Source organism: Malus sylvestris, chromosome 10 (assembly GCF_916048215.2).
Source record: "Malus sylvestris chromosome 10, drMalSylv7.2, whole genome shotgun sequence".
Classification (NCBI taxonomy): Eukaryota; Viridiplantae; Streptophyta; class Magnoliopsida; order Rosales; family Rosaceae; genus Malus; species Malus sylvestris.
Window position 1 is genome coordinate 17851699 of NC_062269.1, and position 15130 is coordinate 17866828.

At 36.9% G+C, this 15130-nt stretch overlaps 2 protein-coding genes across 2 annotated transcripts; one reads left to right on the plus strand and one right to left on the minus strand.

The window, feature by feature from the left end:
- Positions 1 to 2667: 2667 nt before the first annotated feature.
- Positions 2668 to 7545, plus strand: LOC126586745 (methylthioribose kinase-like). Its single transcript, XM_050251686.1, has 6 exons — positions 2668 to 2980; positions 3354 to 3663; positions 4149 to 4323; positions 4419 to 4620; positions 6519 to 6730; positions 7180 to 7545. Exons 1-6 carry the CDS (start codon positions 2795 to 2797, stop codon positions 7346 to 7348), a joined length of 1254 nt encoding a protein of 417 aa, XP_050107643.1. The 5' UTR covers positions 2668 to 2794; the 3' UTR covers positions 7349 to 7545.
- Positions 7546 to 11040: 3495 nt separating this feature from the next.
- On the minus strand, positions 11041 to 12340 carry LOC126585138 (uncharacterized). Its single transcript, XM_050249527.1, has one exon. It carries the CDS (start codon positions 12257 to 12259, stop codon positions 11567 to 11569), a length of 693 nt encoding a protein of 230 aa, XP_050105484.1. The 5' UTR covers positions 12260 to 12340; the 3' UTR covers positions 11041 to 11566.
- Between the last annotated feature and the right edge of the window lie 2790 nt (positions 12341 to 15130).

The following is a 15130-nucleotide window of genomic DNA, read 5'->3' on the forward strand; positions in this document are numbered from 1 at the left end:
AAACATAACTTACCTGAACTCACCTGTGCCTCCACAGCACCACATATATATATACAACCATGCAATGCATATTCAAAATATAGAAGCATTTGACATATTATTTCAAAGCACACTTTCCTTAGAAATGCATTTCTGGGAAATATATCAAGTATATAAATATATACTGAAAACAAAAGCCCACTCACTGATATGTCGAAGGGTCGTAGCCCCTGAGTCACCCATGGATACGCTCGTCCTCGGGATAATTCTCACCTATATGCGAATTAACTATAAAAATGTTATTTTAAAGCACATAAACAAAACTAGCTAATAACTTCTCATACATTGCTCAAAATGGGTATATGAATGTACCACAGTGATCTACACAACCTCAAGATCATCCCCATATTTTTAGAATTATTTTTGGACCTCCCACGTGCCGCCACGCGCCGGTAAGGGCACGGTAAAATGCGCCCCCACAGCGGCCCAAACCTGACGGATTCCCTAGTCACCGTTAGGGAATATTTCATTAAACCTAACAGATTCCGTTACATTTGACTGACGGCGTCAGCATATTCCGTCCAAACTGACGGAATATGCCGTCATTTTCTACGGCGAGTTACCGGTCGTCGGAAAACTGGGTAAAACTTTAAAACTCTTGTTCTCACTCATTTCTTCACCAAAACTTATAAAATTTAAACCAAAATGAAGCTAAGGACAACTAGAAACACAATATAACAATTTGGGTCGTTGAAATTCACAAGAACACGTCGGAAATTACCATAACTTTTCGGCCAAATTTAAACATGTCGATCTCCACTTTCCGACGACCAAAATCCTCAAACGAACTATCCCTAGCCTCCTAGGGACCTCACAAAGCTTCCTATAAGCTTCAAATTCCATAAAAACAAGCCATAAGTTTTTGCATGAACAGTACCTCATTCGGGGTTAGGGTTTTCACTTGAAAACGAAGCTATCCTTACTTGAAAATGGTATGGATGTGTGCGTCTGAGCTTCACAAACACAATGGTGCCATTTTCCACTTCGATCCGTCGCGTTTGCAAATGTTTTGGTGTTGTCGGTACACAATGCCGAGAGAGAGAGAGAGTGAAATTGAGAGAGAGAAGAGAGAGAGAGCACAGGGGAGTGAGAGAGAGAAAGGTATGGATGTGTGTGGTCCAAACATGCACACCAATCACAATTCTTTAATCTTTTAATTCTAATTGGGTCCAATTAGTTAGGAATAGAACCAAATGACCCAATTTCTTAATCCAAAATACCAACACACATCCAACGCTCAAGGGTAAATCCGTCTTTTGACAACCACGATAATTAATCCTCGGGACGGGCTGTGACACATTTTATACGTGTTTGATCTATTCCCATTAGGCTTTTTAGCCAAAATAGTTCATGAGATTTGTATAACTCATCACTTTGATCCCAAATATTTGAAATCAATAAAATTGGCCCCTGAGTTTGTCCATATATTAAGGGTAAAATGACAAAAATATTCTCAATTTTTGTCAAATCATTTTGGCCTGTTGTTTATTAAATTAAGGGTAATTTTGTTATTTTGATTCTCATTTAACATAATTTTTCACCCAAGGACTAAAATGATTGATGGTAAATAATCTCAGGGGATCACTTATATTGATTTCAAATCTTAGGGATCAAAATGAAGAGTTATGCAAATCTCAGAAACTATTTTGACTAAAAAGCCTTCCCATTATATTATAACTGAGGTTATAGCAAAGGTTTTGTTTGGGCAAGCCCTTTATGCAAAGGGATCCTCCTTTTTCAAAAAATAGGGATTAGGTGTGGGATCCACGCCACATCAAACTTTAACGATCCGAATAATCTATTTTATAAGTCTCGATTCATAGATCATCCTTGCAAAAATTCAATTCAATCCGAAATCATTTACCTATTTATCTATTAAGATAAAATTTCATTGTTTCTTATATAACAAACTATTCGTTATTTTTTTTGAAATCAATTAGATGTCTTAAACATTTCTGATTTGGCTAATATTTTGCAAAGATGATCTATGAGGTGCAACTTGAAAAATCAATAATTCGGATCGTTAAAGTTCGATTTAGTGTAGACCCTACAACTACTCTCCATTTTTATAAAAAAAAAAAAAGAGGATTCCTTCCCTTAAAGGTTTCTTGTTAGGGAGTCTGTTTCAGATTGGAGAAACCGATTCCACTCACGCCACATCCCAATTCAACCAATGAGAAAATCCACGAACGGATCAGATTCATTGCACCAATCCATACACAGTCTCCATCTTTCCTTTTCTATTTCCGGCTCATAAAAGTGCACAAATCCACAAATTCTCTCAAACCATCCAAATTCCAAATGAGCAATTTTGCTCACCACAATCAACTACAGTGTATGTTTACAATTTCATTTATCATCGTTATATAGTTTGAATTTCAAAATTTGTATAATTAATACACATAAATTTCAAAATTTAAATTCAGTGATAAATAGAGTTGTAATGAGCGAAAAGTGTTTAGTTGTGATAGGAACATAAGTGGTACAACATGTGTTTTAATATGAAAGATGAGAAATTTTACTTTTTAAGTTATTAACATTTTAGCATATATATCCCATCATTTATTTAATGACACATATTGTATCATCCGTACATCGATTACACTTAAAAATCTCTGGTAATGAACTTGCAAAAATGCACTCCAATTCCAACGTTATCATTCAGATCGCTTTTCAAACCTCTTCACTCTCACTTTCTTATTAAACCCTACAAAAAAAACTCTCCACTCAGCTCCATCGACGCTGCCGCTGCATCATGGCCTTCTCCGAGTTCCGGCCGCTGGACGAGAAGGTCCTCATAGAGTACATAAAGGCCACGCCTTCTCTCGCTTCTAAGCTCGGCAACAAGTTCGACAACTTAACCATCAAAGAAGTTGGCGATGGCAATCTCAACTTCGTCTTCATCGTCGTTGGTTCTTCTGGTTCTTTCGTCATCAAGCAGGTAAATAATTTTTGACCATTTGGGTAGTAATTGGTTCTTGGTGTTTGATCAAATTGTACTAATGGGTTTGTGGGATTTGATCAAATTTTGTTGGGTCCTACTCCAAAGTGTTTAATTTGTGTTCTAAGATTTTGACTTTGATAGGGGTAAAATTAAATCAGTGAGCTTTTGATGTCCTTTGATGAAATATGTTAATGGGTTTGTGGTGTTAGATCAAATTTTGTTGGGTTCAACTCCAAAATGTTTTTCTTGGGTTCAGCTCCAATGGGGTCTATGTTTTGTTTTGTTTTGTTTTTTAACTTTGATTGGGTGAAAATGTAAAATTAGTGAGCTTTGGATGTCATCTGATGAAATACGTTGATTGGTTTTGCAGGCTCTTCCATATATCCGTTGTATTGGTGAGTCATGGCCAATGACAAAGGAAAGAGCATATTTTGAGGCATTGGCACTTAAAGAGCATGGAAGTTTGAGTCCTGATCATGTTCCTGAAGTGTATCATTTCGATCGGACCATGTCTTTGATCGGCATGCACTATTTGGAGCCCCCGCATATCATACTGAGAAAAGGGTTGATTGCTGGAGTTGAGTACCCCTTGCTGGCCGACCACATGTCCGACTATATTGCAAAGACTCTGTTCTTCACATCCCTCCTGTATCACAATACCACAGACCACAAAAAAGCTGGTATGTAATGTTTTCTTTTAGTTGATTTTGGTTTGCTTTCACATAGTTGTCATGTGCGTTTTTGTCATACACTTATGTTGCATGTGAAAGGATGTTTTTGTCCTGGATCTTGATTGGTTGAACATTTTGGTCCAATTCCAAAGTGGTATTGTTTTGAATCCTGCCAATAGTTTGATTTGGTTGCGAGAGAAGAGAATAATCATGCACCATGTTCTCCACTTGTGGTTCATAATTGGTTCCCTTATACGTTAGCCAAAATGATTAGGAAAGTCATTGAGTTTATAGAATCATTGTCTTAGATTGATAATCTCTTGTTGAATTCTGTTCAGTTTAACACATGCCGTGAGTAAAGGAACTTGACTTGAACCTTAGTATTCTAAAATTGATTTCAAAGTGTACAGATTCAATTCCATTTCAGTTTTGCCTCATGAACAATCTGCTTTTGTATATCTATCATAACTCATCTTCATGCCCACTTTCTGCAGTTGCCGAATTTTGTGGCAATGTGGAGTTGTGCAGGCTCACTGAGCAGGTTGTTTTTTCTGATCCTTACAAAGTATCTCAATATAACCGATGGACTTCTCCTTATCTTGATTCGGATGCTGAGGCTGTGCAGGGGGATAATGCTTTGAAGCTTGAAGTTGCTGAGTTGAAATCCTTGTAATGAAACTATCGAATCTTTGTAGCAGTATTACTCTCTATGTCATGTTTTCATTTTAATTGTCATTTGAACGATCAAATTGCCTCTTCTGTAGGTTCTGTGAGAGAGCACAAGCCCTAATACATGGAGATCTTCACACTGGTTCTGTAATGGTGACTCATGATTCAACTCAAGTTATAGATCCAGAGTTTGCATTTTATGGACCAATGGGTTTTGATATTGGAGCTTTTCTGGGCAACTTGATTTTGGCTTTCTATGCACAAGATGGGCATGCTAATGACCAGAATGATCGAAAAGTATGTCCTGGTCCATTTCATCTTAAATCATTACCTTTAACTCGTTGCTTTCTACTATTCTTTTCTTCTTGATGAATTGTTTTCAAGTTTTTCAGTTCTTGTGACATTATTTTGTTTTTCAGTGTTATTTGTCTTTTGCATATAATTTGTTATGTTGTATTTCAGTGTGATGATTCTAAATTGTTGTTAAGTCATTTAGTTCTGTAAATGTATATTGTTATTGTTCCCCTATGTCTGTTTACTTTTATGCACAAACGGAAGCGAGTTCTAACAAAGTACCAATATCAACGTCGTAGGTGAAAGCTAAAACAAACAATCTCAAACTAACACAAGAGATTTACGTGGTTTGGCGTAAAGCCTACGTCCACGAGTGAAGCACAGCGAGGAATTTCGCTAAACAAACAGAGATTACAAAAGAGTGTTTATACTCTCACAACCCAAATCCCACAAATTACAAACCCTAAACCAAACGAGTAGAGAACCCAAACAAACGGAGAAGATTCTCCCAAATTGCTCTTTAACTCACAAATTGACTCTCACCAAATTGCCACACGAATGAGCCACACGAAATACACTAACCGTAAGGTCCTATTTATAGTGCATAGGACTTAGGTTACAATAAGAATCCTAATAGGAAGTAAATCCAAATCCTAATCAAATAGGTAATTAACAAAATCTCTCCACCAAGGAAACCAACTAAGAAGTCAAAATCCAAACCCAAATAGGACATCAAAACCAAATAGGTAACACAAATCTAATTTTTTGCATCATCCTAATTTTGAGCCGTAAAACCCAACAGTGTCACCTATCAAGACCTTCCTAATCATCTTAGCTATCACATTAAATTGATCTTCAAGAGTTCTCAAATAATTTCATCACCTTCATGTTTGTGATTTGTTTTTTCGTTTTTGAAATGTAACCCGGTGGAGACTGGAAATGTTGTATTTCGATAACCATCCATTGGATAGTTGTGGACTGGAAATGTTGGCAACATCTGCTAGATGTTCAGCATAAGAAGCCGTCTCAGTTTCTGTAGTGAAATCGGTTGTCACCTTGTGAGTATTCAAGTTGAAGAACAGATTAAAAATTAGAGAACGCTACCTCTTCAGTCAGTACTAGTAAAGTTAAAAGCTTGATTCTCTTTAGAGTTTTTTTAGAAACTTCTTAGGAAAAGGTAAAAATCAGAGAAGAATGTGATCCCAATTCAGTTTTCAAAATATAAGCTGGATTATAATTTATTTGTAAGATCGAGATTTGAATAGAACGAATACATGTAGAGTTTGTCCTTCACATTCGATGGTGGATTTGAGATTTGCTTTAGTTTCAATAGTAGAAAGAGCATTGCTGTTTCTGGAATATAACGTGTGGTGTTTTTTTAAAATACATTTTGAGTATTTGGAATTCCGGATGCTGTTTTGGTTGCCAGGTAGTTTAGATTTAGTTATTGTTACTATTGGTATTTAAAAATGGTTTCCTACGAATGCCTGTGCCTGGCTTATGATGATCCAACAGCAGGGGTGTTTGTGCAACTAAAAGAAAACTTCATGTAGTTTCATTATAATTTCCGACTGTATAAGGCCTGTTCTATAACATGTTAAACCTGAGAGTTATTGAGTAATTGTTCCAAGGGCAGAGCTAGGAAAGTTTATATGGGGTGGGCTATCTTTCCTTTTGTGTTCGAGGTAGGCTAATTTTATCAAAGAAGGCTGTGCTAATTTCAAAATTAGACAACTTTGGCTTATAAAACTACATGCTGTTTTCTAAAATTCCAAAATTTAGGCTATAGCCCAGCCCAGCCATACTCTACCTCCACCTAGTTCATAGTTCGACTTGCTATTATTAGTGTTTAGTTGTGGTGTGGTGTGATGGTCTTGTATGAAATTTGTTTTATGATGCAGGCATACAAGGCTTGGATTTTGAGGACAATTGAAAACACTTGGAACCTTTTCCACAGAAAATTCCTTGCACTATGGGATGCGAACAAAGATTCTGGCGACGCATATCTACCTGCAATTTATAACAACCCTGAGCTTGTACAGCTTGTACAAAAGAAATTTATTACAGATCTGCTTCATGACACTCTTGGATTTGGTGCTGCAAAAATGATTAGGTGAGAAGGCAGACCGCATATTTCTTTAGTTCTCGCATTTGATGTTTTTGCACAAAAGAAATTTATTGGAAACTAATAATGAGATCTATTCAGAATCAGGATCATGCATCGTTCATTTACGTTCATTCTTAACTGGAATCTTCTTCTGCGAATCGTTGGAATGGCCCATATGCAGAGACTGCTTTCTTGTTTGTAGTTTTGTGCCATTCTTACATGGTCTCTTAACTTCTTACCCGTTGCGTCTATGAGATTTTAGTTTTAGTAACTCAGTAGTCATTTTAAAACCAAGAGGAAGAGCTTCTAGACCAGAAAACCCCGTGCTTAAAATAAATATTCCACGGTGAAGGATGGCCTACTAGAACAAACACCACAAAAACACACACACAGAGTGCATCAAGAAACTGTTGAATTAATTTCGATAATAATGCTTTTATTTTTGTTTTTGACAGGCGAATTGTTGGAGTTGCACATGTTGAAGATTTTGAGTCAATAGCGGATGCCAGCAAGCGGGCGGGTTGTGAGCGTCGAGCTCTTGAGTTAGCAAAGCTCCTTCTCAAGGAGAGGAAAAAATTTCAGGACATTAATGAAGTTATTTCAGCAATTCTTCAACACCAGTAACGTTACGACTTCTGAGACGGTTCTATGACAAATTGGCAGTATGTTTGATAATTTGAAATAGTGATTTCTGGGAAGAAATATACAAATTTGGTGTGGCTGCTTGTAATTCGATTTCGTAGGGCCATGAACATACCGAATAAAAAATGGCTTTTTTTGGCTTCTTTTATGTCATATATATCACTTCTATGCTTTGATTATGTCGCCTGTGAATTCTTAATGTCCTACTTGATCATCCCTCATCTGTTTTCCAAGCCTGTGAATACTTACACGAAGCCGATTACAACCGTGACATCACAATTTAACAAGGCCATAACACGTTAAGATAAACTTACCCATCACACGGCACAGTGGAATCGGAATGCTACAGTGATAATAAACTCGTTTTATGAAAGAAGTTTCGAAAAGTTTTTGGCCAAGTTCCGGAGTCTGTATTGCTGTCCTTGCGATAATCCATTACAGTTCTACAGTTTATTTTGCCCATATTTTCATAATTCTGACCCTTAATTCTCCTTTACTTAAATCAAACGACTTGAAAAAGTTATATCTAAAAAGTGAAAAGAAGTATGTAGAAATCGTTTATCATTTTTTTTTTCATTCTTTTCTTGTGAAAGAAAAGGAGGTACTAAAAATTCCACGTCATCTTTAGTAATATCGTTCCATTACTCGAACTTTAATGGAAAAAGCCTATTCTCCAATGACTTTTTGGCCAAAATAGTTCATGAGATTTGTCTAACTCTTCACTATAGTCTATGAGATTTGAAATCAATAGAAGTTTAATGGAAAAAACCTATTCTCCAATGACTTTTTGGCCAAAATGGTTCCTGAGATTTGTCTAACTCTTCACTATAGTCCTTGAGATTGCCCATCATCTATCATTTTGGTCATTTGGTGAAAAATTATGTTAAATAAGGATCAAAATGACAAAATTTCCCTCAATATAATAAACAATAGGCTAAAATTATTTAACAAAAATTTAGGGTTTTTTTTTTGTCATTTTATCCTTATTTTATGGAGATTTTTCACGGAATGACCAAAATGATTGATTGTGAACAAACTCAAGGACTAATTCTATCGATTTCAAATCTCAGGGACCAAACTGAGGAGTTATGCAAATCTCAGGGAGTATTTTGGTTAAAAAGCCTTCTCCAATGTTAAGTGTATATTGCAACTTGATTGGAATTTAACCATCAGTTTGTGGAAAGTTGGAAACCTATCCAATTGCAGTAGCTTGATACTGTGCCCTCTTGCTTAAGTAACCATTTTGTTGCTCTTACTTTATATATATAGATAGATAGATTAGCATCACAAATTCCTCAAGCCTTGTGGTTAACTGGAGGATCAATTAAAGCTACTAGAAACCCCTAAATTAGCTAAAACCCAGATAAGTGTCAATATCCTACATATACAACACAAAACAACAATTGGTAAGTACCTGGGTATTCATAACATTGTGTTCTGGAAAGATCCAATTAATGAACAAGAATTATTAAGTAGAGTGAAACAAAAGTTAGCGGGGTGGAAGACGAATACTCTTTCTAAGCAGGTAGATTAACTCTTATTAAGTCTAATCTAACTGGTATGCCTAACCATATCATGTCTTACTTTAAGTGTCCTCGTGTAACAAAGAATTTAAACAAGGAATGTAGGGATTTCTTCTGGGGAAGAGATAGGAAACTTTATCCTTTAGCTTGAGATAAAGTTTGCATGGCTACTGACCAAGGGGGATTAGGAATTAGAAGAGTGGATCATTTCAATAATGTTTGTCTGGCTAAGTTAGGTTGGAAAGTTCTGAAAAATGAGAACAATTGGTGGACGTAAGTGGTTAGAAGGAAATACTTAAGGAATAATAATTTTTTAAGTTGTAAGGTTAGACAAAACTATTCTATAGCCTGGAAAGGAATTTTAAATAGTAGACATGTTATCCACATGGGAATGAGATGGGTCGTGGTTAATGGTAGGGACATCCTTTTTTGGATCCATCGTTGGGTTTTTCCTTATCCGCCTGCCCACCTCATTCCAGTTAATCAGTGTCAGAATATTAATTGGGAAGCTAAAGTTTGTGACTTTATTGATAATGGGAACTGGGACAAAGTTCGACTTTCTCAAGTATTAGATTCAGATGTTGTGAAAAAAATCAGTTTGGTAACTATTCCCTTGCAGAATAAGGAAGATTACTTCATTTGGGATCATTCATCAACTGGTGAGTTCTCAATTAAATTAGCTACTTGGATTCATAGTAATCAAAGCCATGAAGTGAAGAGACAAAATGTGACATCCCACATCGCTCAGGGGAGTGATCCTTAAATGTATATTCTCATCCCTACCTATCACAAGGCCTTTTGGGAGTTCACTGTCTTCGGATTCTGTAGGAACTTCGAAGTTAAGTGAGAAGGAGGCCAGAGCACCCCTAGGATGGGTGACCCACTGGGAAGTTGCTCGTGAGTTCCCAAAAACAAAACCGTGAGGGAATGGTAAGCCCAAAGCGGACAATATCGTGCTACGGTGGTAGAGTGGGCCCGAGATGTGGTGGACTCGGGCCAGGATGTGACATAAAAGCTCCTTAAGAGGATGTGGAGGTTAATCATTCCCCCAAAGGTAAAATTTTTTGCATGGTTGCTTATTCAAGGAAAATTGCATACTAAGGTAAGATTGAGTAAATTCATTCAAAATGGTAACAAAGATTGCCCGTTATGTGGCAAGGAGGAAGAAACACAAAATCATCATTTTTAATTTTGCAAAAGAAGTTTGGAAACAATCTGCGTTAAATACACGATGGAGTAATGTTGGTCATACAAATGATTTTTTAGATTGGTTAGAATTAATTAACAATGATAAATGCAGTGGTCTGAGTGAACTTAGTAAGGCTCTTCTGAAATGTTGGCAAATTTGGAATGATAGGAATAATAAAATTTTTAGAAGTATAAGTCCTCATCCTGCTATAAGTATTGCCATTGCCGCTAGAGTGGGTTTATATTATTTTGAGGCCAATTGTAAAAGGACTAACAAAAGCAACCTATGTAATCAAACAAACATTCGTTGGAAGTCTCCACCCCAAGGTTTTGTGAAGTTAAATTTTGATGGCTCGGTTTGTTTAAATAAAGCGGCTACTGAATTTGTTTTAAGGAACGAGGCTGGACAACTTGTTGGAGCTGGTGCTTTCAATCTCGATAGGGCCACCATCTCGCTCACGGAAGCCACTGCTTTAAAGGAGGGCATTTCTTTTGCCAGGTACAAAGGTGTGAGAAAGCTTGTGGTGGAGGGGGATTCCAAGCTCATCTTATATCGATCATTGAGGACATCAAGTGGCTAGTGTTGGGATTTCTATGCATTAGATGGCATCATATTTTAGGGAGGCAAATTTTGTCGCGGACAAATTAGCTCACATGGGCCTATTAGTGACGAATCCATATTTTTGGGATTATTGCCTTCCTGCTTCGACCTTGGATGCTTTTAAATTTAATTGTTTGGGAATTGGTTGTACTAGAGGCTTTTTCTGTTTAATTAAATCTTTTTTCCTATAAAAAAAAAGGCTTCAAATAAGTGTCATATCATAGAATATTATGTTTTCTTTATTAAAATTTTGGCTCGATGTGTTGTCCGACTATAAACTATTGATTATATCAAAATTTTTATTTAGTTTAATAGTAATGTAGAATACAAATTGACAGTCTGATAACATATACAAATAATACTATCGTACAAATGAATTGGAACCATTTATTTATGATCAATAGATTAATACAACATTTTATTTACTTAAATCAGTCCTTGCGCTGCATGACAGCTTTAAATTATGGGAAGAGATTCTTTCCGCATCTATATCTCTAGAGTTCAGGGACTAAATGATCCTGACCTTTAAAATTTGATCCTACGGCCAAAAGCAGAGAAGTTAGTGAAAACTTTTGAAAGTTACAATAGTTTTGGCAGTAGGATAAAATTTTAAAAGCCAAGATCATTTGATCTATGGGCTGCCGATATATAGATCTGGAGAGGATCTCTTTCTTTAAATTATTGGGAGCATTTTTACTCACTACTATTTAGTGTGGTGTATGCTCACCACCATATTTATCACAGTTAGATGATTTTTGAATTTCGAGATTCGTGTAGTGGATAGACACAAATCTCAAAATTCAAACTCATCTAACAGTGATAAATAGGGCACTAAATGATGGTGAGCAAAAATGCACTCTAAATTATTGGCTACAGAAGCACTACAATTTAGTTTCCTGCATACTTGGCCTTGTACTCTCTCCAAAGCTGATCAACATTCTTCCCCAGCAAATCAACAAAATAATCAGCACTATAATCACTCCTCAATTTCTTATTCATTTCAGCAACAAACCCATTTTTCAAACTATTCAAATAGTCCAGAAACCTAGCAGTGACATCGTACCCCTGGTCCCATCTATCCCCCTGCCCGGGCTTAACCCAGTGACCTGGCGCGTACCCGGCCTTCAACCTCACGTAATCAGCTATACCCTCAATCAGCCCCCCCGGGGCTCGATCGTTCCCATTCCATTGCCAGACGTGCGTTGACTCATGGTAAAGCACACCGGTGATCTCACTCTTCACATTGCCGGAGTAACCAGCTATGTAGCTGGCGCTGACGTGGATCTCGTTGTTGATGGTGTACGCGACCCCGGTGATGTTTTCAACGATTAGGGTGACCTTGGAGACACTCTTTCTGTCATCGGTTGTTTTTTGCTGGAACAAGCTCCATATGAAGTCCGTCGTGGAGATTAGGGTTTGCCTGCCGTAGTCTGCACCGATTTCATTGTTGAAGCGGATTCCGCCGGGGGTTCCTCTGGCGGTATTTGTGACGCTGTAGTCGACTGCATGGGTGCCAGGAAGGAAGCCTGCTGCTAGTGTTATGAGCAAGGAGAGGAAACAAATATGGTGAAATTGAACCATGGTTTGTGACTAGTGAATTAAGTTAAGCTAGTGCCTTTTGTTTTTTTACTTCTGGGTTCTGTGCAAATGTGCCATTCTTTGGATGGTTTATATAGAGAGCTATGTGTACCACTATATTCAACGTCAACTTTTTAAATTTATTTTAAAAGATATTAATTAACTTTTGAGTTTTTTTTTTTTTTTTTTCCGTTCAACATTTCTTTGTAGATGCTAGAGAGATTATCTACTTAAACCATATTTTGTAGTCAATATGATGTGACAATTGATAATTGGATTACTTATTTAAATCATTAAAAGAGGTATTTAATCATCAATTGCCACATTTGAAAAAAACCAAATTGAAACGAAACACAGAAAAAAAAAAAAACCAAAACGAAATTGTAAAACCGAACTGAAATTGGTTAGTTCGGTTTTGATAGTTTAGAAACCGAAGTGAATCGAACCAAACCAAAGATTTAAATCCGCATCCTTTTGCGATTTTACTCAACCCCTGGACCTTTGGCTTGTATGCACTTTGCTTCCACAGAAAGAAAGGAATTTCAAAACTTGGCTTGTAAGACTCAACCCCTGGACCTTTGGCTTATAAGACTTGGCTGCTGAAGGTTTCAACATGAGCTCTTGTTGAAACCTTCAGCAACGAAGCAATGTCTTCAATTTAAATAGTTCAAATTTCTTGATCCTTGAATTCCGAACAATGAGATATGGAAAAGATCTCAACTCATAATAAGGGAGCTTGCTATGTACCATTGACCTTGACTTGGACTCGGGCTTTTTTGCCGTCTTGAAACCAGCTGGTTATAGATAGACCTGGTCGTAGAATCAACCACCCCTTTTACTTGTTCCCGCCATATATTTTATATGGCGAACAATGAGATATGGAAAAGATCTCAACTCATAATAAGGGAGCTTGCTATGTACCATTGACCTTGACTTGGACTCGGGCTTTTTTGCCGTCTTGAAACCAGCTGGTTATAGATAGACCTGGTCGTAGAATCAACCACCCCTTTTACTTGTTCCCGCCATATATTTTATATCTAGGTTGGAAAATTGCCCATTTTATTTTATATTTTACTATGATTGCTTTATATTTGAAGAAAACTATGAAAACAAGAAAACAAAAGCCTGATACAAAACAAACATAAAAACCAACAACAAAAAGACAAGAAAATGTGTAAGCACTACCAAAAAAACACCTTGCTAGACAGAAAACATTTGTCAGATAAAAGTGGATTCCCTCGTCCAAAACCTTTAGACGATGGAAGTTTGTTGGAAAAGGTTGGTCGCACAAAACCTGTCTCTCGAAGCCTTATCCGACGAAAATAGAAATTTGTCGGGCAAAATTAAGTTTGCTCGATGACTTTTATGTCGAGTAAAAGTGTGTAGACCGTATTTATCCAACGAAAGTATCTTGACCGACAGCGTGATTTTGTCGCTCCATACCAAATTTAACACCATTAAAAACTTGACCTGACGGTATCTTCATCGGGCAACTGTTTAAATTTAAACAAAAAAAATAAAAAAAAATAAAACAAAAGTTTGCTTGACGAATATATTCGTTGAGCAAACCTTTTTAATTTTGTTTTTAAATTCGGGTTTAAAGCAACATTTATAGTAAATAATTTATTTAATTCTAAATATATTAATTTAAAAAGCTAAAATTTATTTAATTGCATTCAAAATAAAATTGTTCGTACAATTTTGTAACACAAACTAAACTAATTAACCTAAACTACTCGGGTGGGTGCTGAGGTGGTTGGGGGAATGGCGCCTGAAGTTCGCTGAAGGGCTTAGGAATGCGAACGCTAGAAGTTGACTTGCTTGGGATATCCCATCAATGTACATGTGTATTGCTTCTTGGTCGTACGTAGCAGCTTCTCGCTCGCGAGCAACTTCTTCTCTTAGGAGCTCTGCTTCTTCTCTTTGGTGCTCAACTTCTTCTCTTTGGTGTGCTAGCTCCATCTCCACCTACTGAAGTTTGGAAGACATCTCGATCGAAGGATGCGAGCTCGCTAAAGAAGAAGACACCTCTGGGTCTTGAATCGACCCACTCATAGGCTGCGGAGTTTCTTGCCTTTTAGTTGCCTAACCTCATCCATCAGCAACTGCAGAGACACCTTTAGATCAGGTGTCATCTCCTCCATAGGCACGTTCGGTTGCTGCTTAGAGAGGTTGGCGAGGTACTCATCCTTCTTTTGCGTTGTAGAAGTCTTAAAAAAAAAAAAAACAAGAGAAATCATTTAAGATTACTGATCATAATTTAAACCTTTTTTTTAATTGTAATGAAGTTTAAATTTAAAAAGTAGAACATAATACTTACATAAATGTCGTCCCCGACTTGGTTGCCATAATTGACATGCATCTCACCCTAAACCTCCAATTCCGGGGAATATGAACCACTCACCAGCTGTTACTAGTGCTTTGCGCGACAATGGCATTTTTCAAGTTTTTAAGTTTTCTTCCATTTTAAAATTTTCATCGTGCAACGGTGGTGCCAAAACCTAGTTTACTACGAATTTTAAGGGTTTTGCAAATAACAATTCATCACGCAAAGATATAATGTTGTGGCTCAATTTTGTTTTCAATTTTTTGTAAAGGTTTCTTAGCAACAAAATTAGTTTTTCGTCATGCAAAGCCGCCTTACACAACAAATATTTTCTGGCACTAAGTATATTGTCGTCGCACAAATGGTGGAGCCAAACCCTAGTTTACGGCAAAATATTTGGGGTTTTGCGCGATTGAAAGGACAATCACGCAAATAGTTCTTGAGCAACTAAGGGTTCCTCGCACAAAGATAAATGTCATCGTGCAAGAGTTTTATTTTTTAAAATTTGAGCATGACAAAGTTCATTTTCTCATCATGCAAAAACACCT

Excerpts from the sequence above, each read along its gene's own strand:
- LOC126586745 (XM_050251686.1), top strand. The coding sequence starts at position 2,795 with ATGGCCTTCTCCGAGTTCCGGCCGCTGGACGAGAAGGTCCTCATAGAG. Across the intron at positions 3,664-4,148 it reads CACAGACCACAAAAAAGCTG|TTGCCGAATTTTGTGGCAAT; the intron begins GTATGTAATGTT and ends CACTTTCTGCAG. Across the intron at positions 4,324-4,418 it reads GTTGCTGAGTTGAAATCCTT|GTTCTGTGAGAGAGCACAAG; the intron begins GTAATGAAACTA and ends CCTCTTCTGTAG.
- LOC126585138 (XM_050249527.1), bottom strand. The coding sequence starts at position 12,259 with ATGGTTCAATTTCACCATATTTGTTTCCTCTCCTTGCTCATAACACTA.